Consider the following 26,645-nt stretch of genomic DNA (forward strand, 5'->3'; position numbering starts at 1 on the left):
TGGTTGTACCAGGACGACTGACGTGGCACAAATCACATGGCTCGCTGCTCTATCTAGGAAGTCAGGCTGAAGTGATCAGCATAGATAGTACGGCATCGAGGGTGGTCTAGGTGCATCTCAATCCTCCACTCCGTTCTCGTCCAAGACTTGCCTCATAGGCAGCCCCTGGTCCAGTCGTTTTCTTTTTGCTCGTACTGTGTCTATCTCTGTTGATTTCTGAGTAATGGTGAGATGACTCTCAAATCGTGGGGGAGGGGGGGATGTGGTCACGCATGTGATACATGCTTGATGACAGGGGCCTTGTCTGAACCGGGCTGTCAAAAAACAACAGCCGTGCTACCAGCATCTGGCAACCCCTGTCCCGTCCAAGCCCCATCCCGAAGCTTCACTCTTACAAGTACTGAACTGAATGAACCAGACAGCGAATGTTCGTCTGCTTCCCCTCCCGCTAGCTTACTACCTAGTGTGCGTATCATATATTACTGTCGCAGGGGTCAAGGTCTTGATTCCTGCGCAAAGTGCAGCTTGCATGGATAGGGCGCCGCACTATCGGCATGAGAAGCCTGCATCATATGAACGTGTAATGGCACACTCCATATACTTTTGCATATATATCGTATTGCTTGCTCCGTGATCTGTACTCGTGCCTCATACCATTACTCAACCATGATGCAAAGTCGTACTGTAACTGGGATGAATACAGATTCGAGTTGGCTTGCTTTCGGTGTATACCAAACCCGAAATCAGCGAATCATATACTTGCGGCTGGCTGAGGAGAAACGACAAGCCTTGGCACATTGACAAAGTAGTGGTAATCCCATAGGAGATTTATGCAGCCTTGGTGGAACGTGTGTTAGCGTTTATTCCCGCTTGGGAATATGCCTGCCCCTCCCAGTTGCCAGGCTCCATGACAGTGCCTATCGGGTCATATATTGCAGGTAGGTATTCGTTGATGCGCAGGCTCAGGCCGCATGCAGTTCCTACCAATGACCGTATATAGTCGACCGTGCGCTTGCTTGGACTCGAATATCAGCCGGTGAGAGCTGTATCGACTGGCCCTAACGTCCCAATCTCTTGGAAGCTTTTCTTGCAGTGAATATTAACTTCACGGCTAGCTCCCCCCCAGCATTATCACAGAGTACCCACTGATCTGCCCACAAGACGATCGGCCTATTTCTTTCGAGATTCCCGGCATTAAGTGCCTCCACCACAAGGCTCGCTCACAAAAACAACAAAAAAACGCCTAGTACCAAATGGGAACGGCGAGCGTGAAGCCATCAACAGGCGATGCCAAGCTGACTTCACTAAAACAAAACGCAGGGAGGGCTTCCTCGCGCGAAAAAAAAAAAAACTTTGGCCACGCCTGGCACACCACTGCCAAGCATGCCGTAGCGATGTGATTAGGAGCGTAGGCGAGTGGGAGGGTGTGTGATAAATTCGACTTCGGTTATCATCCCTGTCGGCCTTTTGGTAGCTCCCTTTGGCCTTTTTCTCTCGTCTTGCGTCTTGCGTCTTCTTGGAGTACATGTACTTCGTATGATGTGTGGCTGAGAAACATTGGGACTGCATAATGCACTTTTGAGGGGTAGCATTGGCAAATCACGACGCCTTGACTGGCTTCGTCGGAGAAATTTGTGGTCTCTCCGGGACACGTGTAATGCTGTCCATTGTCTGGTCGAAGCAATGTGCATACCACGAGCAGCTCAGCGGTATCCGAAAGGAGGAGCTGTCAGCGAGCGTCGAATGATATTCTGTATAGCGACTGCCAGAGCTCCCGACTCACCGCCGTGCCGTTTGCAGCGGGCTGAAATTACCATCCACGGCCCTTTCCCCGGGCTCATCTCCACTCCATGCATGCAGTTTCATGCAAGGCGTGTAAGAGGAGGCGAAGTAGGCCATACAGAGGGCTTCGGTCAACAGAACTGAACATGGACAAGGTGCTCGGCCGTCAAGCAAAGAGAATCAAATAGTAGTACTATTACCCCAAAGAGCTCTCCGGGCACAATGGCAGCTGAAAGGCATCCAGTGCTCGTACTGGTCCATATACTTGACGCTTGCGTGAAACTCCGATAGTATGCTCGGATGCCTTCCGTCGCCTCACTTAAAGCGACTATCGCTGTTGCTAGAGGTCGTAACCCCTGTTCTCTGCCGCCCTGCTTGCTTTTGCAGAGGACTAGTGCGCGTAGTGGCCATTTTCAACCAGGCCTCGCGTTAGCTCGTCTCAGTTGACCAATTCTGCCAGGCTACGTCTTTCGCTCTGAAAGTTCTCGATCCCTTGGTTCTAAAATTATAACGAATGGCGTGTTGAATCTCTCCGGGGATGGCAGTAGCCGTGCGTAGAGTGAAGTGGGCCACTGTGATGGTTGACCCGACTTACTCATACACTTCCCAGAATGATGGGATCGGCCTACGTCGCAGGACGTGTCTAGAGCCTAGACTCGTTAGCATTCGGCTATCGGCGTCGTACCATTTCCATCCATCTTGATTCTATGAGTGAATTGGCACAATCATGGATTCGATGTTTATGCTCTTGGGGAGCAACCATGGCTGTCCCGCAATAGTTGTGCTTTGTAAGTAGTAATGCAGTATGATAGATCATCTGCTGGCTCAGAGACTCTCGCATATTGTGCCCCGTCACCTTGCGTTAGAGTGCGGGATTGAAATACCAGCTTCCTCTAGCTCTTAGCGACCCTTTTTGGTCGCGGGCATATGGATGGATAGCTATGGCCTCGGAGGTGGCCTACTTGGTCTCTCGTGTTGGCAGAGGCTCTTTGCCCTCTCCTCGTGGGTAACATTCTTTCCACGATGAGCGATCATGATCTCGTAGCAGAGTAGCTAGTCTTGTTCTCTTAGCCAAACAGCACTTGCTGCCCATCAGTAACCTGGAGCGCCCTGCTTCCGTCCCTAATTTCCTGATCAGCCATACAGTTATTGATTAGAGATGATGAGTTATTCGGTGCATACCATGATATGGTGAAGTGATGCATTGCTGACAGCGCCATTTTTCACTTTTGCAAACGAAATACGCTGTGCAAGATGGAGATGGAGTTTGGCACTTTCTTGTATGCCCAGCTTACTACAGAAGATGCTGCTGCACCTTCCATGTAAAGGTGCCTGACGAATGTACCTCGGTACCCTTGCTCCGGCTGCTCCGACATTTTGGCGACTTTTTGCCGCCGTGCCCGCCCCAGTAAACATACGTCACCTCACAGCCACAGCCTTGTGCGATTCAAGGGTCACAGCCAGCCACTCCGAGAAGCTGTTTGTTTGAAAGCGATTGCGCAAGCCTCATACAACCAGCTCTTTTTCAATTCTCTGCTTCCCATGACCAGCTCGTAGCTATTTCTTCTTTTCGTCTTCCTACTTCGTCTCCTCCTCGCCTCCCTATTCTTGGCCCCCTGGATAGAGCTACTGCTTAGCTTCCACGTGCGACGATCTGCCCCCCCCGCGACACTCAAAATCCACGCATTGCGACGCTTCCGTCTCCCTCGAAACATCTTCCTGCCCTTCCGCCCTCTCGAGCTCGAATCCTAACGTTACCATCGTCTATTCGCAGCCATGGAACTGTCCGATATCTTGTATGTCTTTGGTCGATCCGCATGATCCGCGCGGTGCAATTGAACTGGGTTCGCTGACCTTTGCGCCTCGGCGCGCTGCAGCCGCATTGTTAACTTGGTTGTGGCGGGCGTCACGGTTCTTGGTGGTGTTTTCCACATCTTCCCTATTGGACTGTAGGTTTGCCCTCGAAATAAATACAAAAACGCCATCTCGCGCGCGTCGAATGCGGCCGAGCACTGTTATTCCGGCTGCTGTAGTGCTTGCTGGAGCTTCGCATTGCGGGGTTGGATATGAAGTCGGCGGATGCTGACTATTTATTCTTCGACTGTAGCCAGAATATCATTATCGGTATCTACATGATTGTTTTTGGACTTGCTATTGCTCTGCTGGGTATGCACTCTTCCTTTCTAATTCCTCTCCGCTAAGGCTCTAGGTTATACTGATCACGACTGCAGAATTCCAAGTCCCTCCCCAAGTTTCGCGATACGCCAACTTCCTCTTCTCCTTCATTGGCCGTGGTGTTTGTACGTTGCAATATCTGGCCCTCCTTTCTCCTATACTACCGGGCCGTCTACTTACGAATTTGACAGTCTACATCCTCATCGGAGGCCTTCTCCTCGGCGACAAGGTCATTGCCAACATTGCTGGTGGCATCGTCGGTATCGCCGGAATTGGCTACGTTGGCCTCGAGTTCGTCCCCCTGATCGAACCCCCGAGCAGCATGCGAGAGGCCGATTCTGGCTGGGGCGCCGAGCAAGTCTAAACGGGCATTGCGCCTGTCAGACATGACCAGCCAGGAATAGCACAGCAGCGTCCAGAGAATGGCGGATAAAAACCTCTCAGCCGCGTGAGATGTAACATGACACAAAGAATCTGAGAGAGCAGTGTTATTCTTTTGGGCGCTGTAAAAGAAATGGGGTCAAAGGAGGAGGTATCAAGGGCCATCATGGGATGCAATTTACGGCGAAGATTATGGGCGACTTATATGTGTTACGGTGCGGCTCTAGAGGTTTGGTTCCAGCTTGGTCCTAGTATTTGGTATTACAGTGATTATCATAATATACTACAATGCATTTCATAAAGACAGATTTGATTCAAATGTATTACAGATTCATTATTAATAAAACACTTTGATTCAAACTCATTAAAGATTCATTAATAGACAGTATCGTACAGTATCACCCAGTGACATTCAACATCATCCACCTCGCCAACCCGTTTTGCTTTTGATTACTGCTTCTTCCAATTTCCAGCGTCCTCCACACCCTTGGAAACACTCTCCAAGCCCCCCCTCCAGGCCCGTGCCGATATTGCCCACCGCATCTCCCACAGGCCGGCCAGCATCGCCAGTGACGCTGCTCACAGTGCCGCCCAAGCCGCGGGTTGCTGCACCGGCGACTCCGCCAACAGTGCGGGTCAGGCCGCCGACCGTGTTGCCAAGGATGCCGGTGGCGAATTGCGCGGTGCCGGTGGCCTGGTCAGTCACGTTGCCGGCGTTGCCAGTGTTGGTCTTGTCGTCCTTGTCCATTGTTATTTGGTTATGTTTTGTTTGGTTGGTGTTGTTTGTATGTGGTATGAAGTGGTTGCTTAAAAGGTAGCGAGATATGAAATGTCAACTTTGTAGTTTTGTAGTTTGTACTTTAAGACAAAAAAGTCTCAGCAGACAAAGAAGAGGGTAACACAGATATTTATAGACGGGAAACAATATAGCACGGAATAACTCCTGGAACGCGTGTGGACTTATATGAGAGCGTAAGACCGCCGATCGACATCGTGGTGCATGACGTCAAGCCCACGTTTGGAGGAATGCTGCCAATCCTACCTCTACGATATGAGCTTTTCTTATGCACGATCTACTCTGCCATGACGTTTTTAGCGTCTCTTGTGAACAAGATTTCTGGAGCTGTTTAATAACTGAATAACTGCTGGTTGGTTTAATGTTGTTTCGATGCGGGAGGCGAGGAAGCTAGAAGCCTTGGTTTTGTTGGGGTGTTTGCCATTGGAAATTATACCTAGGCTTTGAGCTTGTATGTTGTTAAAGAGGGTGTATAGTTAGAATTTGCTGATTGTTATTACAACATGTTCTGTATGAATAATAATTGCTACTCATTCATGACCGTTTTATGAATATACATCAACGCAGGCATCATCATCATCTTCACAAGTGTCAGCCTGCAAATCGTGCAAACAACTCAGCACCTCTAAACAGCAATTAGATATCTAAAACCAATATATAATATTAAACTGTATTGATTTTTCCACAGATAATATCGAATTCTTTTAAAAAATGCCTGGCATGTGATTGTGGCAAACATCTCTGCTTCTAGCATCTCAGCTAGGCTGGCGCCTCTATCCAGGCTTTAAGCTTTACCCCAACCGATCTATTTCCAGAGCTTTTCCACAGACCTCGCCGGTCACTTGACCGAATCTTTTACTTTATAGACCATGTATTATCAATCTATTTGATCTTTTGGCATGTGATAGCTCAGTTTTCGATGCTCACTCTCCGATGTCCTGCATGTGAGCTTCATGCATGTCACGATCGTCAAGGGGGCCACTTGATGATCTTTCTTTATGGGGTAAGAAGTGCTGGGGCTCTAAACATTTTAACGGCTCCCACTGGCATCTACCTGTATAATCTATCTACACATTTTGACCCTTGTTCACATGCTATTTTCTTTCGTCTCTTTTTTTTTTTAAGTTCAGTCCCGCAAAGAAAAGTAGGTAGTCTGATAGTTGTTGGCCTAAAAGCAGCCTTCTTTCTTTCATGTATTCTCGTAAACTAGCAAAACACTCTAGACTCTAAATTTAAATCTCTAAGGCTTGCAGCGGTGCATGTAACGAGGATACAAGCAGCAATCTCTAACAGTGTGCTGCTTGCAAAGCCAAGCAAGGAAACGCTCCAGTCCCAAACCGTAGCCTCCGTGGGGAGAGCTGCCATACCTATTCCAGGAGAAAAAAAAGATTAATCGTTAGCAATTGTACTAGCAAATCTCTAAGAAAACTGAAGAGTGCTGCAACTTACTTTCTCTGGTCAGTGTACCAGTAGTAGGCCTCGGGGTCGATGCCCTCACGCTTGTAGGCGGCCATCAACTCCTCGTAGTCGTCCATTCTCATGGAACCGCCAACAATCTCACCAACACCGGGCATCAGACAGTCAACACTCTCGGTAACACGCAAATCTTCGGGGGCTTTTGACATGTAGAAAGACTTGATCTCAGCAGGGAAGTGGGTGAGGAAGATGGGCCTGTTGATGATGTCGGTCATGCGGCGCTCCGCAGCCTCGGCGATATCGTCACCAAAGGCATGGGGTTGACCCTCTTCGTTGGAGATGTCGTGCTTGACAAGCCAGTCGATGGCCTCGGAGTACTTCATTCTCATAAATGGCCTTTCGGGCAGCTTGAACTCGGGGTTCATAGTCTTGATCTTGTCAGCAACGACAGGATCTGCCATGACGATTTCGAGCACACGGCACATGATGTGCTCAATGTGTGATAGTAGGTCGTCAAACGTAATAAAGTCAAGCTCGGCTTCGACGTGTGTGAATTCTGACAAGTGTCTTCGGGTCAGAGACTTTTCGGCTCGGAAAGACTTCTCGATGCAGTAAACATGGCCCATTGAAGGCAAGCAAGTCTCCAGGTAGAGCTGAGAAGACTGGGTGAGGAAGGCGTCTTCGCCATAGTAGTCAAACTTGAAAAGAGTCGCACCACCTTCGACCTGAGTCTGGACAAGGGCGGGGGGGCTGACTTTGCGGAACCTGAGCTCCTTGTAGGCCTGGTTGAAGGCCCACTCGACAGCATCGCGCACAATCATGACGCCAGAAGCGACTTCTCCTCGAAGCGTAAGGTGTCGTTGGTCGAGAAGCATGGCCTGTTCGGCATCTGCCTGAACTCTGTTGGTAATGGCATCATCGCCGCCGGGGGCCTTCCAGTGCTTGGGAATCTTGAAGAAGTCGGCGTGCAGTTCTCGGTTGAGGGGAGCGCGAGCACCGGCGGGGACTTCTCTCATCTCTCCCAGAATCTCCATGGACGTCTCGCGAGTAAGGGTGACGGCGTCGTAAGTCTTTGCCAACTGGCCGGAAATAACCACCTGCATGAAGCCATAGCCGTCTCTCAAGGTGACGAACATGACATCCTTCTGCTTGCGCTCGCGATGCACGCGACCAAAGACGCGCACGCGGGTTCCCTTGCTCTCGGTGTCGTCCAGCTTACGCAGCTTGATGTGGTCGCCAACCTCATCCAGGCCGATTCGCACAGCAGCGGGGAGGCTGGGATCCTCTGTGATGACAATGGCCTTGGCCGCCTCCAAAGCCTTGGCTCGCTCCTCCTCCTCCTTCTTTCGCCTGATGACCAGCTCCTGTTCCTTGGCGGCCTTCTTCTTCTGGACGTCAAAGTAGTTGACAGCCTTCTTCAGGGCCGCCTTTGCGACAGGCTTCCACTCCTTTGCTGCCTCATCTTCGGTGTTCTGGGACTTGCGAGTCAGGTATTGGGTCTCTGCAGGGCGTTGCAGGTAGGCAAATTGCAGGGACTTGTAGGGCGATTCCTCGGTTCCGGTCTGGGAAACCTCGTCCTTGCCGATGTCTTCGTCGATATAAATGGTCGCCATCTTGAGCGGATCGGCCGTGAGTCTCTCTTGACAAAAGTTTCGTTCTGCAAGACTCGGGCGAGAGAGGATGCGGGGCGGCCTTTTGATCTTGCTGTTGAGTCACGAAGAAAATGGCCCTGGCGCCCTTATCTGCTTATCACCCCGCCGGAAGTCGCCCTGCCGGCTGCTTGTTATCTCGCCCGACGTTAACCCGGAGCTCCCTTGGCCTGAAGGAGAAGGTTATTTGGGGATATATCCAAGATGCCACATCTCGATATGGGAGGTGCAATTCTTCCATAGGCTATTTTCTGACTGTAAGGGGATTTATATCAGTAGGTGGTCACTCATATCACTGTCTGGCTGAACCTGCTTGGCAGCGATCTCGGACACTCGTCTTATCAACCCTGCATACCAAAGTCTAAATATCTGGTGTTAGTAATGAAAGGTTTCAGTTCGCAGTCATATTAAATGATTCATCTATTTTTCATGCCCAAATAGTAGTACTAACAGGGCCGCGAATGCTCCGATAAAGCTTGTTTTCCAACTATGACTCTTATAACAACGAAAACGAATGAGAGAAATATTAAGTACGTCTATCGCTGTCTATCCAATATTAAACTCGCTTGCTCCAGACATGAGCATCTTGCTCTTCCGCATAAGCGCATCTCTCGCTGGCTTCTGGTCAAGCTTGGCAGCGCCATCATCATCGCTATCATCGTCCTTCTTGCCTCCCTTGACTGTTCTCCAATGTTCTTTCTTGCCTTTCTGTGCCTTCCTCTCTATACCAGAGCCAATGCCTCCGGGCGGGTCTCGCAATCCAAAAGCCTTTGCAACATGGCCCAGGTGCAGCTGAGTGATGTCGAAATGAACACGCTCCTCTTTGGTGTGTGTCGCATAGGCTCTGATGTGAGACTTGAAACCATTTCTTGCCATTTCAAGTCGCTTATTGTCAATGAGGAGGCGTTGTTCTAAGTGAAGTTGTAAAGTTTCAGCCTTATCATGATAAGTCTGCCCATCTTGAGGCTTAGCAGTCGTTTCAACCGGAAATTCTAGCTTGGTCATCAGGCCTTTCTGGAGCACAGATTCATAAGACAGTGAAGAGGGCGATCCAGAGGCTTTGAGAAGCTCGATGTAGCCTTCTTCTGCGCCGGGAAGCAGGAATATCGTTGCGTCACCAGAGCGCCCAGCTCGTGCTGTTCGTCCAATTCGGTGAATGTGATCGTCAAAACTGAAAGCAGGGTCGTATTCAATAACCAAATCGACGGAAGGGATATCAAGACCACGCGACGAGACGTCAGTGGTGATGAGGAGGGAAGGCGATTTACACGCTGAGAACGATTTCAAGGTTGCTGTTCGAACTGGTTGTGATAGAGATCCGTGCATCCTGTGTAAGACAACTTCAGGGCTTGCAGCAGACGTGATGTAGGCCGCCTTGGCAACAGTCTTTGATACATTTTCCGAGTCTTTTGACTGTGCGCTTTTTGAGGGAGTGTCTTTTGAAGGCGTGTCTTTTGAAGGCGTGTCTTTTGATGGCGCGTCTTTTGATGGCGGTTGGGATGCTTCGGCGTTTTCAGGAATCTTCAAGAGTTCGTAATGAAAGTCGACAGTGTGAGCACACGACATGAAAATGATGGCCTTCATCGTGTGGCCACGCCGAGAAAACACAGACTTGAGATATGCCATGAGCGTAACCAATCTCAGCTTAGCAGGCACAATGATGTGTGACTGATGTAGTTGCGCCGGGGCCTTGTGGACAGCCTGCTCATCCACCGTCTCAGCACCCTTTTCCACAGCCAAGAAAGTAGCATCGGCAAGACTCATCTCGCCGAGCTTCTGTACATTCAGCTTCATTGTCGCGGAACATAAGACGGTGACCCTTCGGTCTGGAAGCGGCTCGAGAGATATTCCAGAGGCGAGAGTATTCGACACTTCCACTTGCTTAAGTGCTTCTATAGCTTTCTTCAGATCCTCTTCGAATCCCAAATCCATTAGTCTATCGCCTTCGTCGAGAATTAGCCACCTCACGGTGCCCAAATTGAGAGCTTTGGTGTTATCAATGTGATCCGCCAATCTTCCTGGGGTTGCAACCAAGAAGTTGATGCCCTTTCGAAGTCGGGCCTTTTCCGCCTTTTTGGACTCTCCTCCGGTAATTGCAGTAGAAACGAGCCATGGAAACGGCCTGATGAGTTGTTCCAGCACAGTATGTGTTTGTTTTGCAAGTTCACGGGTCGGCGAGACTATGATGGCAAAAACACCCGAGTCTCTGTGAATCTTCTCGCCGCCCCCACTAAGAAGAAGAACCCGATGTAGTATCGGAAGCAGATATGAAAATGTCTTTCCTGAACCTGTCTCGGCCTGAACAAAGGCATCTGAGCTGTTCGATAGCATGTGCGGAATTACTTTTTGTTGAATCGCTGTTGGTCGCTCAAGATTCATCTTGGCAAGCGTCTCTACCAGTCGAGAAGAGATGGTCAACGATCCGAAATTCGCAACAGTCAGAAGCGGCGCATTTGTAGCCTCGGGTTCCTTCCATTCCTCCTCCTCTTCAAATGTTGTCTTCTGCTCCGGATTAAACGAAAACAGGCGGGAAACGACTTGACGATTCCCCGGAGGGCCTGCGTGTTTCTTCTGTCCCGGAGCGCCATGATCTGCCGTCTTCTTTCGCGCAAGGTCCGAGCGATGGGGCAATTCGCCTTCTGCTCGTCGTCCTGACCCAAAGCCGTCAATTTTTTGTCGTTTTGCCGATCGCTGTTCGTCGTCGGGGCCTCGTGCCGCAGCTGCTGGGCGCGAGCCAAGCTTTGCGCTCTTCTCTGCTCGCTTCCTGTCCCTCCACGATCCGCCCTTGAATTTGACCTGAGGCTTGAGTGGCCCGCCGCCCAGCTCAAAGTTCATCAGCATTCCATCGTCAGCCATGGTGAGAGCAGCGTCTTTGCTCTGGCAGTTGTCGGGGTGGGGCTTTGGTCTTGACTTTGGACCTGGAACGGTGATCCCCAAAAAAAGCCAAAGACTTGGGTTTTTCCATCCAGAAAAGTTTCTTATCGATAACGCCGTAGACTATCTCTGTATTGATAGTATTGTGGGTATCCGTATGTAGTAAGGTGTGGGTCTTTAGCCCAGCGGAGCCAGCCGAGAGCTGCATCCATGATACATGATTGGCTGGCTCATAAGCCAAGGAACTCATAGATGTTATCTCCATTCAAACAGAAACCTGGTGTTTTAAGGAGCATTAAAGTGAAGCTGCTTTACTTTCGAATCAATATTGGCTTATCACAGACACCATGAAGACTGCAATGACTGCTGCAGTAATCTAATGTGCCTCATCCGCCGTTATACAGACTCCGAGTGCTCAAGTATGCCGTCGCCTGATAAAGAGGACTGAAAAACCCACCCGGACGAATCTGCTAGCCTAGTCTTCTGTAGGTCCAAGGATTGAGGCTTTCTTTACGAAGAATGGTAGCCCGCGCTGAATGTGACGCTGGAGCAACCGAGCTTGTCGGTCGTTGATATTCTAGAATACGACTTTGGTTCCGCTTCAAGGATTTGGCACTCAGAGCAAAAGTTCCGAAAAGAGCCTCTTTACATCTACGCGATTGACCATATGCGTGGTATGGCCCATTTGCATGCCATATTGGCGCAAGATTCTCTGGGAAACCCCACTCGATACTTGATTCTTATTGAAGTCAGAACCTCATTGGTGACATTGCATAGGACGACGGAGCGCATGATTACTAATTACAAGATGAATAATAAAGAGAAAAACCGTCATGATATGCGCAATCAGCGATCTTTACCATGATCGATACATTCAGGTGTAATCTAGAGAAGAATTAGAGTGCAGCCACAGCCATCCTTGGTCGAGAATCCAGGCGCCTTCACTAGCTCAATTGACAGAGCGATATGTAAAGACGTTTAATAGCCTACGATTGACCAACCAGACAGTTTAGCTTATTCAAAACAAGAAAATAGCATTACGATGAGCCTCATTGACATTCCTTCGGTTGTTTATTTGGATAGTAAGTAGATTTGACACCCAAGTATTATTTCACCTTCAACCATGGTTGAATGAGAATGGTTCAATGTCCCGCCTAGACTTACTTATAGCTCCCCTTTTGTATCCTAGTTATAAGGCACCTCATATACACTGTCTTCAAATATAGGTGCATCTACGAATAGCATTTAATCAAATTCTACTCTCATCACACAATAGCATTTAGGACAGATTGCATCTATTCCGTCACGACTCGCATGTAGTTTAAAAGCTAAACGTCCCGTGGGGCCGGAGCGTAGAAAAGCCCACCGAGCTGCTCGGAGATGGCAATCCTCGTCCGCTGCATCCGAGCTCCGGGTCGCTGATTAGTTCGGGCTATCTCCTTAAACCACTGCCCGGATACGGGAATCGACGGGACTCTCTCCCTCGAGCCCACCCTTGTGACGCACATGTTGGCCTTTTAGCGCAGCTGAAGGATTGTCAGAGGGCTTGTGCTAGAGAAGCGGGTTCATCAAAGGGTCCTGTGGCACCGCTGAGGCGCGGGCAAGCCACTGACATTGAACCTTATTGACGCCGAGTGAATTGCTAGTTCGGCGACGTATACCGAGGTTTCTTCTAGAAATGGCTGGAGTTGTCGAAATGGACTGAAACTACTAGTACTAGTAGCTATAGGACGTATAGTCTGCCATAATGGAGACGACTACGGGGTACACAAGTCGATGGCCACGACTATAGACCAGAATCGAACAGAGTGAAATTACAAAAGAAATTTGTGCGCAGTCACAGAGCATCCCGAAATATGGCTGACGAGAGAGGGCATGGGTTGGTTTCGTCTGCGCACCGCGGCTATTGCCAGGAATAGCCATATCTGTTCTCTGCGGCTCACAGCGCAACGCTGCATGTGGTAAATTGCATGCGCCTTCAGCTCTGGATTACGGGCTAGGCGGGAATAAACGCCTCTGTCGCTGCCACCCACCCATCACGACTGGTGTCGGACTTGCCAACTGCCCGACAATGCGCTCGCGATGCGGGGACTAATACTGATTGATATGCGATGGCCGTCCAAGGCGTCGCACCAGGTGGATAGTAATCACCGTTTTTGCCTATCACGGACTTGTAAAATAATGCGACGCGCACGCATTCCAGGCAAAAGATTGGAGACCGCGTAAGGCTTCTTGGTGTACCAGTATGCAGACGCTGAGGGATTAAAAACGGTGATGCTGGTTGGCTGCAAAGGCCTTTGCTGCCTGCAGATGCAGACGATGATGGTATTGATCTGATAATAGACTGCTGCATCAACTAATCGTATGCGCAGAGCCCTGAACGGAGACACGCTTCAGGTAATGCAGCCTCTTCGGCTTACTCGAAGGTCCTGAGGCCACTTTTTTTTTTTTTTTTTTTTTTGTTCTTTGTTCTATTTTTTTCTTTGCAGGGACCACCGATGGTTCCGGCTTCTCCCTCGATCTCCACGTATCGGCAGGAAATGCTAGCGAATCGGCAGCCGGTTTGTTCTCGCTGTGGCCAATCAGAGGCGGTGCGAATTACGAAGGAGGATGGAAGGGACAAGCTCTGTGGGACGCGCATGCCTTGCCGCCTTGTTAGCGAGGAGAAAATTTAACAGGATGTAACAGAAGTGATTTGTCGTCTTTGGTTTGCCCATGGCGCTCGGCACGAAGCAGTTTTGGGCAAGTCAAAGCTGGAGGTGTCGTGTGTGAGTTTTGTTAGAGTAGAAGCCCCGGATTTGAGTGCTTGGTCTATGACGCACACAATTACACGTGCGGGTTGGTGGCGGCGCCGTTAAGCAAAAGACGCTGGTAACCGCAGCGGCTTTGTGTTTGTATACGAATTCCGTTCATACCTATCTTGCTTGAAATGTAATGTAAGCCAGAAATCCGTCATGCCTCCAGTCAGTGAGCGCGCGGAAATACAGGTAGTATCAAGAACCGCCCGCAGACATGCAGCATTAGCGGCTTCACTGAAGACGGGCGGCTTGCATTATCAACGACCTTGCATGAAAACACAAAAATCGAACCAAAACCAAATAAAAATCGGCACTTGGAGCCATAATTTCTGCAGCAGCTTCTTCAATATCTGAGTCACCTCCACACGCTCGTGCCTCGCAGCTTGTCCCGAGTCCACCCATTCCTGGAGGGGCCTTTCTGCTAGTGTCTGCCGCCTTCCACCGTCCCAGCGCCTGTAGCCGTAGCGTTCTTCCAGGCGGCTTTGGGGGCTCCGTCTGCCCGTGCAATGCACTCCACACTCGCTCTCGCTCACTTCTAGCGGCCTCCTTCAGCCACGGCACTTCAGGACAGGGCCCTGGCCCGAGGAAATAAGGCCGGCACGGCCCCCGCCATTTTTTGCCAGGCCGTATTTTTCTTTTCTCTCTTCTCGCATCTCAAGTCAGCGCACACACGACAGAAGTAAAAAGAAGATAATCGAGGCCGGTCCCTTTCCTTTCCCTTCCGGCTCTTGATTTTGGTCTTTTTTTCTTTCTTCCTTTTACATCCTCCCCCCCCTTTTTTTACCATTAGGACCATTTACATAGCGCGTTTGTTTGACGGCTTCCGGGGCTGTCAAATGAACCTGCAATCGCCCACTATCATTTTCTCCCCCGTAAGTTTTCGGCCCCGATTTTTGCCTCCCAAGTTTGCCTGCTCGTGCGCGCAAACCTGTTTGCGTTGGTGGCAAGACAGAAGAATGAAAAAGGAAAAAAAAAAGGCCGAGCAGTGTTTCATTGAAGTGCAGTGCGCTGTCTTTTTGTCTTGATCAGCGATACCCAAACAAAATCAATTCTTTGTTGGCGGCTCATTGTGTGAACCTGTGCGGCGCATGACTAACAACTCTGCCGCCATATAGTCTCCTCCTCCCGCTATCTAAATGCCCATCTACTCACAACTGTACTCGAATTTTATCCGTCAAGGATCTACATTCGCCAAATCCGTTACCGCCCACGGCTACGCGCAATCCGTCGTAGCTGCTACTCACCCTCACGTCCTCAACTCCCAGAACCGCCCCGTCTTCAGACGACAGTCGAACCGGCCCAGTCGTGTCTCCAACTTCCCTCTCTATTCTGCCTTCCACAGCGAAAGACTATCGTCTGGATTACCAGCCGATCACCACCATGTCTCGAATCACGGAGGTCTAGATGCCTACTTTGAGGCTCTCCAAAAGAAGGAGGTCATTGGGGAGGAAGAGGACAAGGAATGGACGCAGTTTGATTTCCAGAAGCGCATTGAGTGGAAGCCCAATGCGTCATCAGTTCTCGCTGGTGAGAATGCGGCCGAGGCCGGCGTAGAGGCCGCGGCTGCTGAGCAGAGCGCTTCAGCCGAGGCCGCTCACGATGATGCCGAACCGCAACATCTGATGTCGGCGGAGGAGGAGGCGGCTCTTGCTCACATCGACGCGGCGCTCGAACAGGAAATCGAGGCTCGAAATTTCCAAGCAGCTGTCGAAAAAGCAGTTGCTGAGGGAATCACCTCTGTGTCTGTACCTCATTCTCGTGCCCGTACGCCTGCACTTGTCGAGCCAACACAAGAAGTAGCTTCTGCTCAGGGCCAGTCTCAGTCATATGCCGACCACCTTCTGAAGCTGTCAGAAGCTGCCCGGTATGCTGAGATCCCGGCTGTGTTCGAGGCCATGCTGGCCACCGGCGTGCAGCCCATTGCCAGTGCTTACAATGCTCTGCTGCTGGCCGCGATTCATATCCCAAGCCAGAGAAGCGAGGTTGTCTCCAAGGCTCTGGATGTCTATGCTGACATGATGCGCCGAAGGGTGTCTCCCGACAGCGAGACATTCAACATTCTTGTCAGTCTGCTTTCTTCTCGCTCTTTGGAGGTTTCAGAAATGAAGGCTGTTCTTGAAGAGAAGCGCTTGCGATTTGGTGGAATGGATGAGCCCGGCAAGTTCATGTTTGCGTCCCACGAGCTAGAGCATGCCATCTTGTGCGAGGATGAGCGCCTCGACCTGGCTGTTAAGCTGTTCGACATGTCCTTTGATGCTGGCAAGGCCTCTTACTCAGCCGAGACGTACCGACAGTTGATTTCGGCTTGCGCCCAGGTTGGCCGCGTATCAGATATGCTGCGATTTTATGAGCACATGGAGCTCAGCGAGCTCGTCCCCTCTGCCGACGTCTTCCCCACGATGATCACTGCTTACGCCAAGTCTGGTAACCTCATCAGCGCTGTTGAATGCTACAACGAGTATCGAAACTTGGCCATCTCTCACGATGCTGGGAGCTCGGCTCTCAACGATCGACTTGACGCTCAGGTGTACGCCTCTGTCCTCAATGCCTATGTCATCTCCGACAAGATTGAAGGCGCAATGAAGTTTTTCAAGAAGATTGTCAGCGAATACGGCACCTCTGTCGCAGATATGAAGGATGCCCTGGTCGATCTTGGATTCATCAAGGGGTTCATCACGCGAGGTGTCTTCCAAGAGGCCCTTCAGTGGGCTCAGTCTCTCGATGCTAGCGTTCGGGATCAGGCCATGATCCACATTGCCACCGTTGCTGCCGATGGCAACGATGCTACCACGGCAGTCGAGGCGTATGGCAACATCCACGTCGCCAATCTCCAGGACCTTGCTACGCCTTCAATTGCACTGCTTGCCATGAGCGTGCGATTGGGCGATGTTGCTTCGGCCTCCAAGTATTGGTTTGCCCTCTCCAACCCTGAGATGCGTGCCACAGCTGCCTTTATCGAACCAACGACCATGTATGCCGTTTCTCTCATTGGTTCCGGCCAGGTCGCAGAAGGTTTGGCACAGTCCGAGATGATGTTCCAGAGAATCCGAGCTGTTGCCGAATCCGAAGCCCGTCCTCAACTTGTCGAAGAGATTGACGAGGGTGTTGATTTCATCGCTCGCTATATGGAATCTCGTGGCATTGTCGATCCCCGCGAGCTGGCCTCTCAGATGTCGACGGTTCCCTCCCAGGTTCACAGCATTTCTCCGTTCCAATCTACCCCGACTGTCTCCAGCTATGAAGATAATTACGATCCATACGCAAGCAACACTGATTTCAAGGGTTCGTCCTTGATCGCCGATGACTTGGAGGGCAACCATGGTCGCAAGGGTCCTCGTCTCCACGAAGCTCTCAACCGATTCAAGAACATTCGCCGCGCCGGAAGACACCCCCGATATATCACGTACGCCAAGCTGATCTCTGCCGCCGCTCGCGAGAACAAGATGGATCTCTGCCAAGAAATTCTTTCAATGGCTCGTACTGATGTTCCCCCGGTTGCTCACAATGCCGTCGTTCGCTATGGCTGGTCTTCTATTCTGGACGCCATGCTTGGTGCTTGCCTGACCTTGGGTAACCGCGGACGGGCTGAGCAGTACCACCAAGAGCTGCTTGAGATGGGCGCCACACCTTCTGCCAACACTTTTGGATTGTACATTACCACCTTGAAGGACTCCACCAAGACATTCGACGAGGCCTCAGAGGCCGTCCGAATCTTCCTTCGCGCCAAGGCTGAGGGTGTTGAGCCAAGCTCTTTCCTGTACAACGCACTCATCGGTAAGCTGGGCAAGGCTCGTCGTATCGATGACTGCCTTTTCTACTTTGCTGAGATGAGGGCGCTGGGTATCAAGCCCACCTCTGTTACCTATGGCACCATTGTCAACGCCCTGTGCCGTGTTAGCGATGAGAAATTTGCAGAGGAGCTCTTTGATGAAATGGAGGCCATGCCCAACTACAAAGCTAGACCGGCACCGTACAACAGCATGATGCAATTCTTCCTGACGACGAAGCGTGACAAGTCCAAAGTCCTTGCCTATTACGACCGCATGACGATCAAGGGCATCGCCCCCACCTCTCACACCTATAAGCTACTCATCGATACCCACGCTACTCTGGAGACAGTCGACATGGAGGCCGCTGAACAGGTTCTCGAAACGATGCGCGCGGCTGGTCAGCGACCCGAGTCAGTGCACTATGCTTCGCTCATCCACGCCAGAGGTTGCGTCCTGCACGACATGGAAGGCGCGCGAAGAGTGTTTGATTCGGTCGTGATGGATAACCTGGTTCCCGTCAACGCTAGCATTTACCAAGCCTTGTTTGAGGCCATGGTTGCTAACCACCAGGTTGCCGAGACAGAGCCAATTCTAGCCCAGATGCGAAGCAGGCGGGTGGAGCTCACTCCCTACATTGCCAATACCTTGATCCACGGCTGGGCTGCAGAGAAGAAGATTGACAAGGCCCAGGCAATCTACGACGCTGTGATTCGTGAGAAGCGCGAGCCCAGCACGTATGAAGCCATGACCCGAGCTTTCCTTGCCGTTGAGCAGAGAGAAGAAGCCAAGGCTGTTGTTGGAGAGATGCTCACTCGCGGATACCCCAGCGCAGTCGTCAACAAGGTTCTAGAGCTGCTCGGCGGAGGCCAAGACACTGGCACCGCAGAGTAACCTTTTTGCATACATATTGCATTCAACGCGTGTTTTTTTTTTTTTTTGGTATCTTTCTTGTCCGATATTTTTTTCGATAAAGCGACGTCCTTTGACCTTCGACTTTCTCTTTTGGTTTTCAAGCCTCGACGTGTTTTGATACCCCTTTGGCATGCAGGTTGGGACAGTGGTTCTATTGGGGTGTCGTCTTAATATAAGAGGCTCTGAGTGGGTTTTGTGTTTCCATGTTTTATACATTTCGGTGTTTTCACACCCAACTTTTCTTTGTTTCGTTTTCACAAGATGGCCCGGCGTTATACCGCGGATGGATGGGAAAGTTTTCTATGGCAAATGCAGAAAAAAGAGAAGGCGTGCATTTTTCGGATTTTTTAACATAATGGGTCTGGGAGGGCAATCTTGGAAAGAAAGGAATGAATGGGTTCGCGGACTCTGAGAGCCGCTGATAGACAAATCTCCACTCGGCATAGGCCTACGGCCAAGGCCAAAAACACACAAACGGTAGTAGCAGAACATTTCGGCGTTTTGATTTCCATTTCTGGGGAGCTTTGTTTGACGGTATATAAAGGATTGGGGGAAAACACTTTTGGCCCTTTATTACTCTCTTACTGGACGGGATTTTCTGCTACCATGTATCATATTAAAGATGGTTTGAGCATATACAAATAAAGCGAAGAAGCGCTCAAGGCAGCGAGATAATGCCTATCACATCTGTTCTCATTAATAGTCTGTGATGTGAAGATGATTGTTTATATGGAATATTTGACTTGAATTTGATATTAAGTCGTAGTGGCATAGAATGGATGAATACCCGCTGAGGACTGAGTACAGTATAAATACTGTGTTCATGTACAACCACACACTGTAAGTGATTTCGGCCCCCGCTCCACTTTTGACCTCCAACCAGGTAACCTCCCAGTTGGCCTCCTTCAAGCACCGACTCTCATGACCTTGGCAGATGAAGCCGTGAAGCATTTCCCCTCTTGTTACCGCTATATTTAATACTGCATCCTGATTTCATTTTTCTGGCCTCTTCATAACCTGCTTTTCGTCTTTATACCATTCAATTGGGTGCGTCTGTAATTAATCCCCAGCCAGATATCCACCACCCCTTTCTCTACTATCCATCTCCAACTCGGCGCAACTCAACCCAAACTCAAGTATATATATAAAACCCCATCCTCTCCATCTACAGTCACCCATTACTAACCATCTCATCACAGCCATGCCCACAGCAAACGCCACCGTCGCCGTCTCCGCCCCCGGCAAGGTCCTCCTCGCCGGCGGCTTCCTGGTGCTGGAACGCGCCTACACGGGCCTCGTCCTCGGCCTCAGCGCGCGCATCAACGTCATCGCCGGCGACGTCACCAGCGAGCCCGGCGTGGAGCTGTATGAGATTGTCGTGAGCAGCCCGCAGTTCCTGGACGCGCAGTGGCGTTATGGCTATCACCACGCTGAGGACGGCGGAGGCGTTAAAGTTACGCAGCTGCATGTGTGAGTATTTATTTATTTGTTCTTCTCATCATCTCTCTCTTTTTAAGATTTTTTTTATGCTTGTTGCTATTTTTATGCTACTGTTTACGGGAACGCTTTTTTTTGTCTTGTTTCAAAAGGACCCTTGTTTCCTTTTTTGTTTTTTTTCTTGTTTCTCGGGAAATGAAGAATCCTTCTTGGGGAAGCGACACAAGGGAGAGGAGAAACACAGAGAGACACGATACCCTTATTCCTTTGAGTAATAAGACAAAGAGTCTTATAAATCAATTAAGAGGAATTTTTCCCTCTTCTTGTTTGCTTTGCTTTGCTACTCTCATTTGCCACCAAACGAGAAACAAAGAAGCAGAAGAAATAACCTTCTTGGGGTCCCTTGGAATGCATTGTTTGTTTCTATGCACCATCTTATTTTCTTCCCCACTCCATTGCTTCTTTCTTTTCAAAACACCGTGTCTTGCTTTGGTCCGCAAACTAACACTTGACCCGTGTCCCTTGTCTTGTTCCCAGCGGCTCCACCATAACGCCCAATCGCTTCGTCGAAACAACGCTCAGCTACGCCCTCACCTACATCGACGCCGTTGTCTCATCCTCATCTAAGCAGCCTCATCACAACATCGCGTCCTCGCGCCTCGTCATCCTTGCCGACAACGACTACTACTCCCACTCCCACGAGGCCTCGTCGGGGCGCTTCGCCAAATTTCCCGTCGCCATCAAGGGCGCCAACAAAACCGGTCTGGGGTCCTCAGCCGCGCTCGTCACCTCCCTGACGGCCTCCTTGCTCACCCACTACCTGCCCAGCAGCGTCTTTGACCTGTCCACCAAGAAGGGCAAGCAGACGCTGCACAACCTTGCCCAGGCCGCCCACTGTGCCGCCCAGGGCAAGATTGGCTCTGGCTTTGACGTCGCCGCTGCCGTGTACGGATCCTGCACGTACAGGAGATTCTCCCCTGGCATCCTCAACGTGCTGCCTGAGCCCGGCGCCCCTGGCTTCAGCGAGAAGCTGCTCGCCGTCGTCGATGGCCAGAAATGGGATGTCGACGTCCAAGAGGACAGCGTTAGCGTCCCGCCAGGCCTCGTCCTGCGCATGTGCGACGTCGACTGCGGCAGTGAAACCGTCGGCCTAGTTCGCCGGATCCTCAACTGGCGCAGCGAAAAGGCAGACGAGTCATCCGCCCTCTGGAACGACCTCCAGTCCAGAAACGAAGAGCTCGCCGCCATCCTCAAGGCCGGCGACGTCGACCGCCTGCCCGCCCAGCTCATCCAGGTCCGCGACCGCTTCCGCAAAATGGGCCACCTGGCCGACGTGCCCCTCGAGCCCGACACCCAGACCGTCCTGCTCGATGCCCTCACCGCCGTCGACGGCGTCTACGGCGGCGTCGTGCCCGGCGCGGGCGGCTTCGACGCGCTGGCCCTGCTGATGCGAGACGACGCCGAGACGCAGCGTCGCGTGGAAGAGTTCCTGGCCGAATGGAGTCGCGAAAAAGGTGCCAAGGTAAAGCTTCTGGTGGTCAAGGGGGAAATGGAGGGCGTGCGCCAGGAGAGCTTGGACGTGTATGACGGGTGGCTATAGCTTTTCACAATTGCAAATCATATCATCAAAGCTTCGTCGTCTCTTTTTTTTACCGAGATGAGGACGGGAAGGGAAGAACATTAAAAAGAAGCACATAATCTTAGTATTTAGACCCAGGGACCCATAGCTCCCTTTTCTTTGTATTCAATGCGGATCTCTCATAGAAATGAAAGACTTTGGACAGGAAAGGAAAAAAAAAGATGATATCCGTTAATATGAACTTTTCGCATCTACTACTCTATATAGGTAGAATTCCAGAAAGAGCACAAGTGCGTATGGTCTTTGTCATGCTCCAATGGCCAACGTTTCGTTACGCGATAGTTAGTACCCGCACGCGACACAAAGCTGAGCGAAATGACACCAACACAAAGAGAAGCACTTCATTCAGAGTAAATGCCAAAAGTGAGCTCGGATCACTTGTGTTGTATAAAATTATTAACCCTTTCATCTTTCCTGCATTAAATCCGCGTCGAATTAACCGTGGCATTTCGCCATTCCCACGCTCCCCCTCTCTTTCCATCCATCATTACCAAATTGTGTCCCGTTTCCCATTTTTGTCCTTGCTGCTGTAAACAAACCGTCATTGTTGTGATATCTATTTTTCTTTGCAGCTTACCCGCTGCCCTGTCCAATCTATCCTCAAAAAAATAACCATATGAGATGCCTGTTCAATCCAAAAGCCCAAAATCCACGCTTAGCCAATCTGTTTTAATCCTGATTCTTCTGTCCACAGAGAAAAGGAAATCGACGTAGGAAAGGAAAAAAAAAAAGAAAAGAAAAGAAAAGAAACGAATAAAAAAAAAGAAAGAATAAAGCAATTCGGTCCAAGAGTAAATAATGATAGAGGTAGTGATAATAGTATCCGTAATGTCCTCAATCAGGGATATAATATTGATGTTCTGGTTCGTGAGATTTGCATCCAGTCATTGAGTCAGTTGGACTGTTGGTGAACAGAGACAATCGAATAAGGCGAAGGGCTCCGATAAGGAGATCGTGAACGAATTGGCCGAGGTAAGCTTGATGACGGGTCGGAAAACATGGAGTCTTCTGCAATACCGATTTGACTAGCGGCAGCCTTTTCTCGAAAAAGACAGAGCCTACAAGAAAACATTGATTAGTATCATCGACTGGGGGCTGATCAATCTCTCGAAATGTCTTGGGGTGCCTCACTCTTCTTGTGAAATGCCGGGCAGTAAAACTGACTCTTTCTTAAAACCAAATGGCTTAGACTGGAGAACAAGGTTAGCCAAGAGCTCAATCAGTAATGAAACATTTACCACATGGACGTACAATTTCTAGCCCACGTTTCTGCTTCCGTCTGCCATGACGCAGAGCTGCTTGCATACGCTCATATAGCGTCCTGACGTTGCTCTTAAGACGCATCTCGGAAGCAGCGCCCGTTGTGTTGGAGCAGCCACTTATGCTCTCGGTCTCCAAGTTGACTAATGAAGCTTTTCTCAACATATGGGCCATCGCTCAGAGCGAAGGCAAACGGTCGATTATATGATGAATTGAAGAAGAAAAAGAAATAAAGATGGGAGAAGAGCTAAAGAGCAAGGAATAAAAAGAGGGGCGACTGAGTTTGTGGTTTCAAGACGAGAAAAGAAATAATGAAAATGATGAAGCAGAAAGCAGAAGTGTGCTCTACACTAGCAATGATGGCAATGATAAAAGATGAATAAGAAATAGGGCCCGCGTGGCTTCTAAATGCTTGTTGGGCGATGAGTGTTGTTGGTGCAAAGTAAATTAGTGCAGATACCCGTACAAAGGGCCGGGACAAGATGTGGATGAGCTTAGCACTTTTAAAGCAAAGCAGAGAACGCGATGATAGTAGATGAAATGAATGAATAAATGAGCTCAAACGAAGATGCACACTGCCGAAAACAAATCGCAAGGTAAGACAATGAAGAAGAAACGAAAAGGAATGAAAGCCGACGGATAGTCTAGCAGGGGGGAAAGGAGCGTGTTAGCTGGGGCCGGTGAAGCTCCGCGGGTGCAGAATGAATGGAGGCGTCCGGCTTGAGATTCACAAGACCAGCATGGTGCCGACGGATGCGTTGCTGGCCGGGGCGTCGCATATATATACGAAGATGTGCGTGCAAATGGACGTACATAACTCGCCCATCTCGGCACCGCTGCGTGTCTGAGCTTCTCATTATTCGGTAGCCCTTCGGTCGGTGCCGCATCTGGGCCTCTGACGACGGGGCCTCATCAGACACTGTCCACCCGTGCAGCGCAGAGTGCGACACTCGAATACACTAGGAGACGATGGCCGCCTGCATCTGTGTCTCACGCTGCACCTGAATCCAAGCCCTGTGTATGCGCGCACGCACAAACGTGGAATGCGTGAAGACCAAAATGGCATTCCTGTTGCTGCTGCTACCCTCATGTAAGACGCTGTACGCCGTTGCATTCGTCAGGGTAATGAGCTGCCGCCAGGCGATCAGGACCAGGCCAACTGTTCGCGGCCGGATGGAGCAGCGGGCGGAGCAGATGTGCGTGCACGGGCGCTGTTTGCTTCCTTTTTCTTCTTCTTCTACAACAAGCGGGTTACAGAATGAATGGGGTCGACGGCGGCCTAGCCGAATCGTCGTCTCCTTGCCTCGACGACGAAGAATTCTTGTCTCATCTCATCACGGTTGCACTGGGGCGGCCGGCTGCCTGCCTGCGCATTTAGGGTTGACTGCGGTGGATACGCCATGCATGCATAACGAAAATGTGAGATGCCGCGCGGTGATCCTTTACACGCGAAAACAAACGATAATCGTGGGAAACCCTTGTCCAATATATCGTTCGCACCATTTGCCGCGTGGGCGAACCAATCACAAAGCCACCTTGTTCGATGCTGAAAGGAGCCCAAGGGGAGATCTCTCGCTAATCTTTGGGTCTGGTGCGGAGGCACAGCTGGCACTAAGTCAATTGGGTGATAGCCATAGGTAAATAATGCTCTTTTCTTCTTCTTTATTATCACATGGTATGGTCCACACGCTTATTTGGGATAGTCCTTGAGGTGGAAGCTCTTGGACTTGACAAATGCTTCAAAGCCAAACTTTCCGAGCGTCTGGCCCTTACCTGAGTTCTTCCATCCAATCCATGCGAGATCCTGTGTTGTTGGTAGTACAGTCAGCAATATGTAACGGGGCTTGTGTTCGTCAAAGCATTTTACTTGCTACCCTTATTGGCTTGGCCGGGTGCGATGCGACTGGGGGCCGACAAGGGAGAAAGGAGGATACGGGGGCGTTGGGGTGCACGCGCAGACTTACCGGGCTAGGATAATCACAGCGATTGACAAAGACGGTGCCAGCGTCAACTTCCTCCAAGAGGGCGTAGCCTCGGTCGACATCCTTAGTCCAGATACTAGCCGAGAGGCCAAACTCGCTGTCGTTCATCAGCTTGACGGCCTCTGCGTCACCCTTGACCTTCATCACGGGAATCACAGGCCCAAATGTCTCTTCCGTCATGACTGTCATAGTGTGATCCACGCCCGTTAATAGGGTTGGTCTCACAAAGTTGCCCTTGGGCGGAGGGTTTTGGAAACTTTCGTTTTCCGGCGTCACATCCTTGGCTCCCTTTTTCAAGGCATCTTGGATGTGCGACTCTATTGTTTCCTTGGAACGTTTGGAGATGACGGGTCCTACATGAGTGGACTTGTCGAATGGATCTCCGAGCTTGTATCCCTTGAGCACCTTCTGAACGGCTGCGACGAAGTCGTCGTGAATCTTTTCGTCCACGTAGATGCGCTCAACGGAGCAGCAGCTTTGACCAGAGTTGAAGATGGCGCCATCTACAATCTCTTCGGCAGCCCAATCAATGTCTACATCATCTCTGATGTACGCGGGATCCTTGCCGCCGAGTTCGAGGCCCACGTTGACAATCCGATCGGCGGCAACCTTTTGCACGGCAAGGCCGCCGGCAACGGATCCCGTGAAACAGATGAGCGCGATCTTAGGATCCCGAATGATGCTTTCCATGATACTAGGCGACCCGCAGTGGAAATACTGCAGAACGCCGTCGGGCAGGCCAGCCGCTGCGAAAAGCTTGGCCACCTGTTCTACAACGGTTGGTGTTTGCGGGGAGGGCTTGAGAATCACGCTGTTTCCAGCCAGGATTGCTGGAATCAGCACATTCATTAGAATCAAATATGGGTACTTGAGACACGGTGTGTTAGCCACTAACGGCGCGTCAAACGGTGGCCGGGGAGTCGACGGGTGGTTTGCTCACATTCCAAGGGAAGATGATGAGAACAGGGCCGACGGGTGCTCTCCGAATAAAACGCTTGAACCCTTTCTCAGGCTCGCCCTCGACGTCCTGCAAAACCTCGTCGCTAATCTTGAGGAGATACACGGCCCTCTTGATGGCCGTGGTGATTTCCTTGGCCGTATAAGCGATGGGCCGACCCATCTGGGTGGTCAATTCCAGGGCGAGCTCATCCTGGTTCTTTTCCAGGCTGTCGAGAAATTTCTTGACAATGTCTTGTCGCTCCTTGAGAGTCGTCTTGCGAAATTTCAGAAAAGAGTCCGTGGCGACCTCAGAGAGCAGCTCCAGATCGGTGGGACTCGGGCCATTGCGGGTGATGACAATCTCGTTGGTATTGGGCGAGACGGTGTTGATGACCTCGACAGACATGGCTACGTATTCCTTGCAAGGTCAGAATGAGATTTGCGCGCAGAATAAGCAGAAGGGAATATGAAGTCGGTTTATGTGAGATTTGAAATCGGAGATGAAGATGATAGGGAGGGGAAACGATAATGGCAGACCGTCTGGAGAGCCGCGCCTGCCCGTCTGTCATTTGCCCCACGTCACCGATATCGTTGCCCCGCCATGTCCATTTTCCACAGTAATGTTGCCTCCCAAGGCTGCTAAAGTATGGAGTAGCAGAACTTCCTAGCGGTCCCTACAGTGGGTTACTGAGTGCTAATTGTCTTTAGTCCTGCCTATCTTAAATATTTGCTCAGATGGAAAATGGGGGGTTTCGGGATAGAGATTAGCAAAGAGTGGCTCTATGAATGCTAGACTCAGGCAGTTCAGTATAATTTAGTTTTGGAAGTTGAAGTA

At 50.5% G+C, this 26,645-nt stretch overlaps 9 protein-coding genes across 9 annotated transcripts; 3 read left to right on the forward strand and 6 right to left on the reverse strand.

The window, feature by feature from the left end:
• Positions 1-3,558: 3,558 nt before the first annotated feature.
• Positions 3,559-4,321, forward strand: TrAtP1_001632 (uncharacterized protein; the record flags this gene model as incomplete). Its single annotated transcript, XM_014085919.2, has 5 exons — positions 3,559-3,578; positions 3,660-3,731; positions 3,890-3,948; positions 4,014-4,082; positions 4,149-4,321. 5 exons carry the CDS (start codon positions 3,559-3,561, stop codon positions 4,319-4,321), a joined length of 393 nt encoding a protein of 130 aa, XP_013941394.1.
• Positions 4,322-4,670: 349 nt separating this feature from the next.
• On the reverse strand, positions 4,671-5,401 carry TrAtP1_001633 (uncharacterized protein). Its single transcript, XM_014085052.3, has one exon. It carries the CDS (start codon positions 5,084-5,086, stop codon positions 4,757-4,759), a length of 330 nt encoding a protein of 109 aa, XP_013940527.2. The 5' UTR covers positions 5,087-5,401; the 3' UTR covers positions 4,671-4,756.
• Positions 5,402-6,119: 718 nt separating this feature from the next.
• Positions 6,120-8,235, reverse strand: TrAtP1_001634 (uncharacterized protein). Its single transcript, XM_014085918.2, has 2 exons — positions 6,584-8,235; positions 6,120-6,501 (listed from the first exon to the last, which is right to left on the reverse strand). Exons 1-2 carry the CDS (start codon positions 8,161-8,163, stop codon positions 6,375-6,377), a joined length of 1,707 nt encoding a protein of 568 aa, XP_013941393.2. The 5' UTR covers positions 8,164-8,235; the 3' UTR covers positions 6,120-6,374.
• Positions 8,236-8,601: 366 nt separating this feature from the next.
• TrAtP1_001635 (uncharacterized protein) lies at positions 8,602-11,126 on the reverse strand. The gene has a single exon (XM_014085085.2). The coding sequence runs from the start codon at positions 11,053-11,055 to the stop codon at positions 8,746-8,748; it is 2,310 nt and encodes a 769-aa protein (XP_013940560.1). The 5' UTR covers positions 11,056-11,126; the 3' UTR covers positions 8,602-8,745.
• A 1,943-nt stretch (positions 11,127-13,069) lies between these two features.
• TrAtP1_001636 (uncharacterized protein) lies at positions 13,070-13,426 on the reverse strand (the record flags this gene model as incomplete). The annotated part of the gene is made up of 1 exon (XM_066111081.1): positions 13,070-13,426. The coding sequence occupies one exon, from the start codon at positions 13,424-13,426 to the stop codon at positions 13,070-13,072; it is 357 nt and encodes a 118-aa protein (XP_065967154.1).
• Positions 13,427-14,140: 714 nt separating this feature from the next.
• TrAtP1_001637 (uncharacterized protein) lies at positions 14,141-19,236 on the forward strand. Its single transcript, XM_014085917.2, has one exon. It carries the CDS (start codon positions 15,008-15,010, stop codon positions 18,530-18,532), a length of 3,525 nt encoding a protein of 1,174 aa, XP_013941392.2. The 5' UTR covers positions 14,141-15,007; the 3' UTR covers positions 18,533-19,236.
• Positions 19,237-19,443: 207 nt separating this feature from the next.
• On the forward strand, positions 19,444-21,808 carry TrAtP1_001638 (uncharacterized protein). Its single transcript, XM_014085199.2, has 3 exons — positions 19,444-19,689; positions 19,753-20,023; positions 20,528-21,808. The coding sequence occupies exons 2-3, from the start codon at positions 19,755-19,757 to the stop codon at positions 21,588-21,590; spliced, it is 1,332 nt and encodes a 443-aa protein (XP_013940674.1). The 5' UTR covers positions 19,444-19,689; positions 19,753-19,754; the 3' UTR covers positions 21,591-21,808.
• A 203-nt stretch (positions 21,809-22,011) lies between these two features.
• Positions 22,012-23,280, reverse strand: TrAtP1_001639 (uncharacterized protein). The gene is made up of 3 exons (XM_014085916.2): positions 22,881-23,280; positions 22,761-22,819; positions 22,012-22,687 (listed from the first exon to the last, which is right to left on the reverse strand). Exons 1-3 carry the CDS (start codon positions 23,061-23,063, stop codon positions 22,522-22,524), a joined length of 408 nt encoding a protein of 135 aa, XP_013941391.1. The 5' UTR covers positions 23,064-23,280; the 3' UTR covers positions 22,012-22,521.
• An 845-nt stretch (positions 23,281-24,125) lies between these two features.
• On the reverse strand, positions 24,126-26,319 carry TrAtP1_001640 (uncharacterized protein). The gene is made up of 3 exons (XM_014085915.2): positions 25,812-26,319; positions 24,854-25,738; positions 24,126-24,693 (listed from the first exon to the last, which is right to left on the reverse strand). The coding sequence occupies exons 1-3, from the start codon at positions 26,214-26,216 to the stop codon at positions 24,580-24,582; spliced, it is 1,404 nt and encodes a 467-aa protein (XP_013941390.1). The 5' UTR covers positions 26,217-26,319; the 3' UTR covers positions 24,126-24,579.
• Positions 26,320-26,645: the final 326 nt, after the last annotated feature.

This window comes from Trichoderma atroviride, chromosome 1 (assembly GCF_020647795.1).
Source record: "Trichoderma atroviride chromosome 1, complete sequence".
Classification (NCBI taxonomy): Eukaryota; Fungi; Ascomycota; class Sordariomycetes; order Hypocreales; family Hypocreaceae; genus Trichoderma; species Trichoderma atroviride.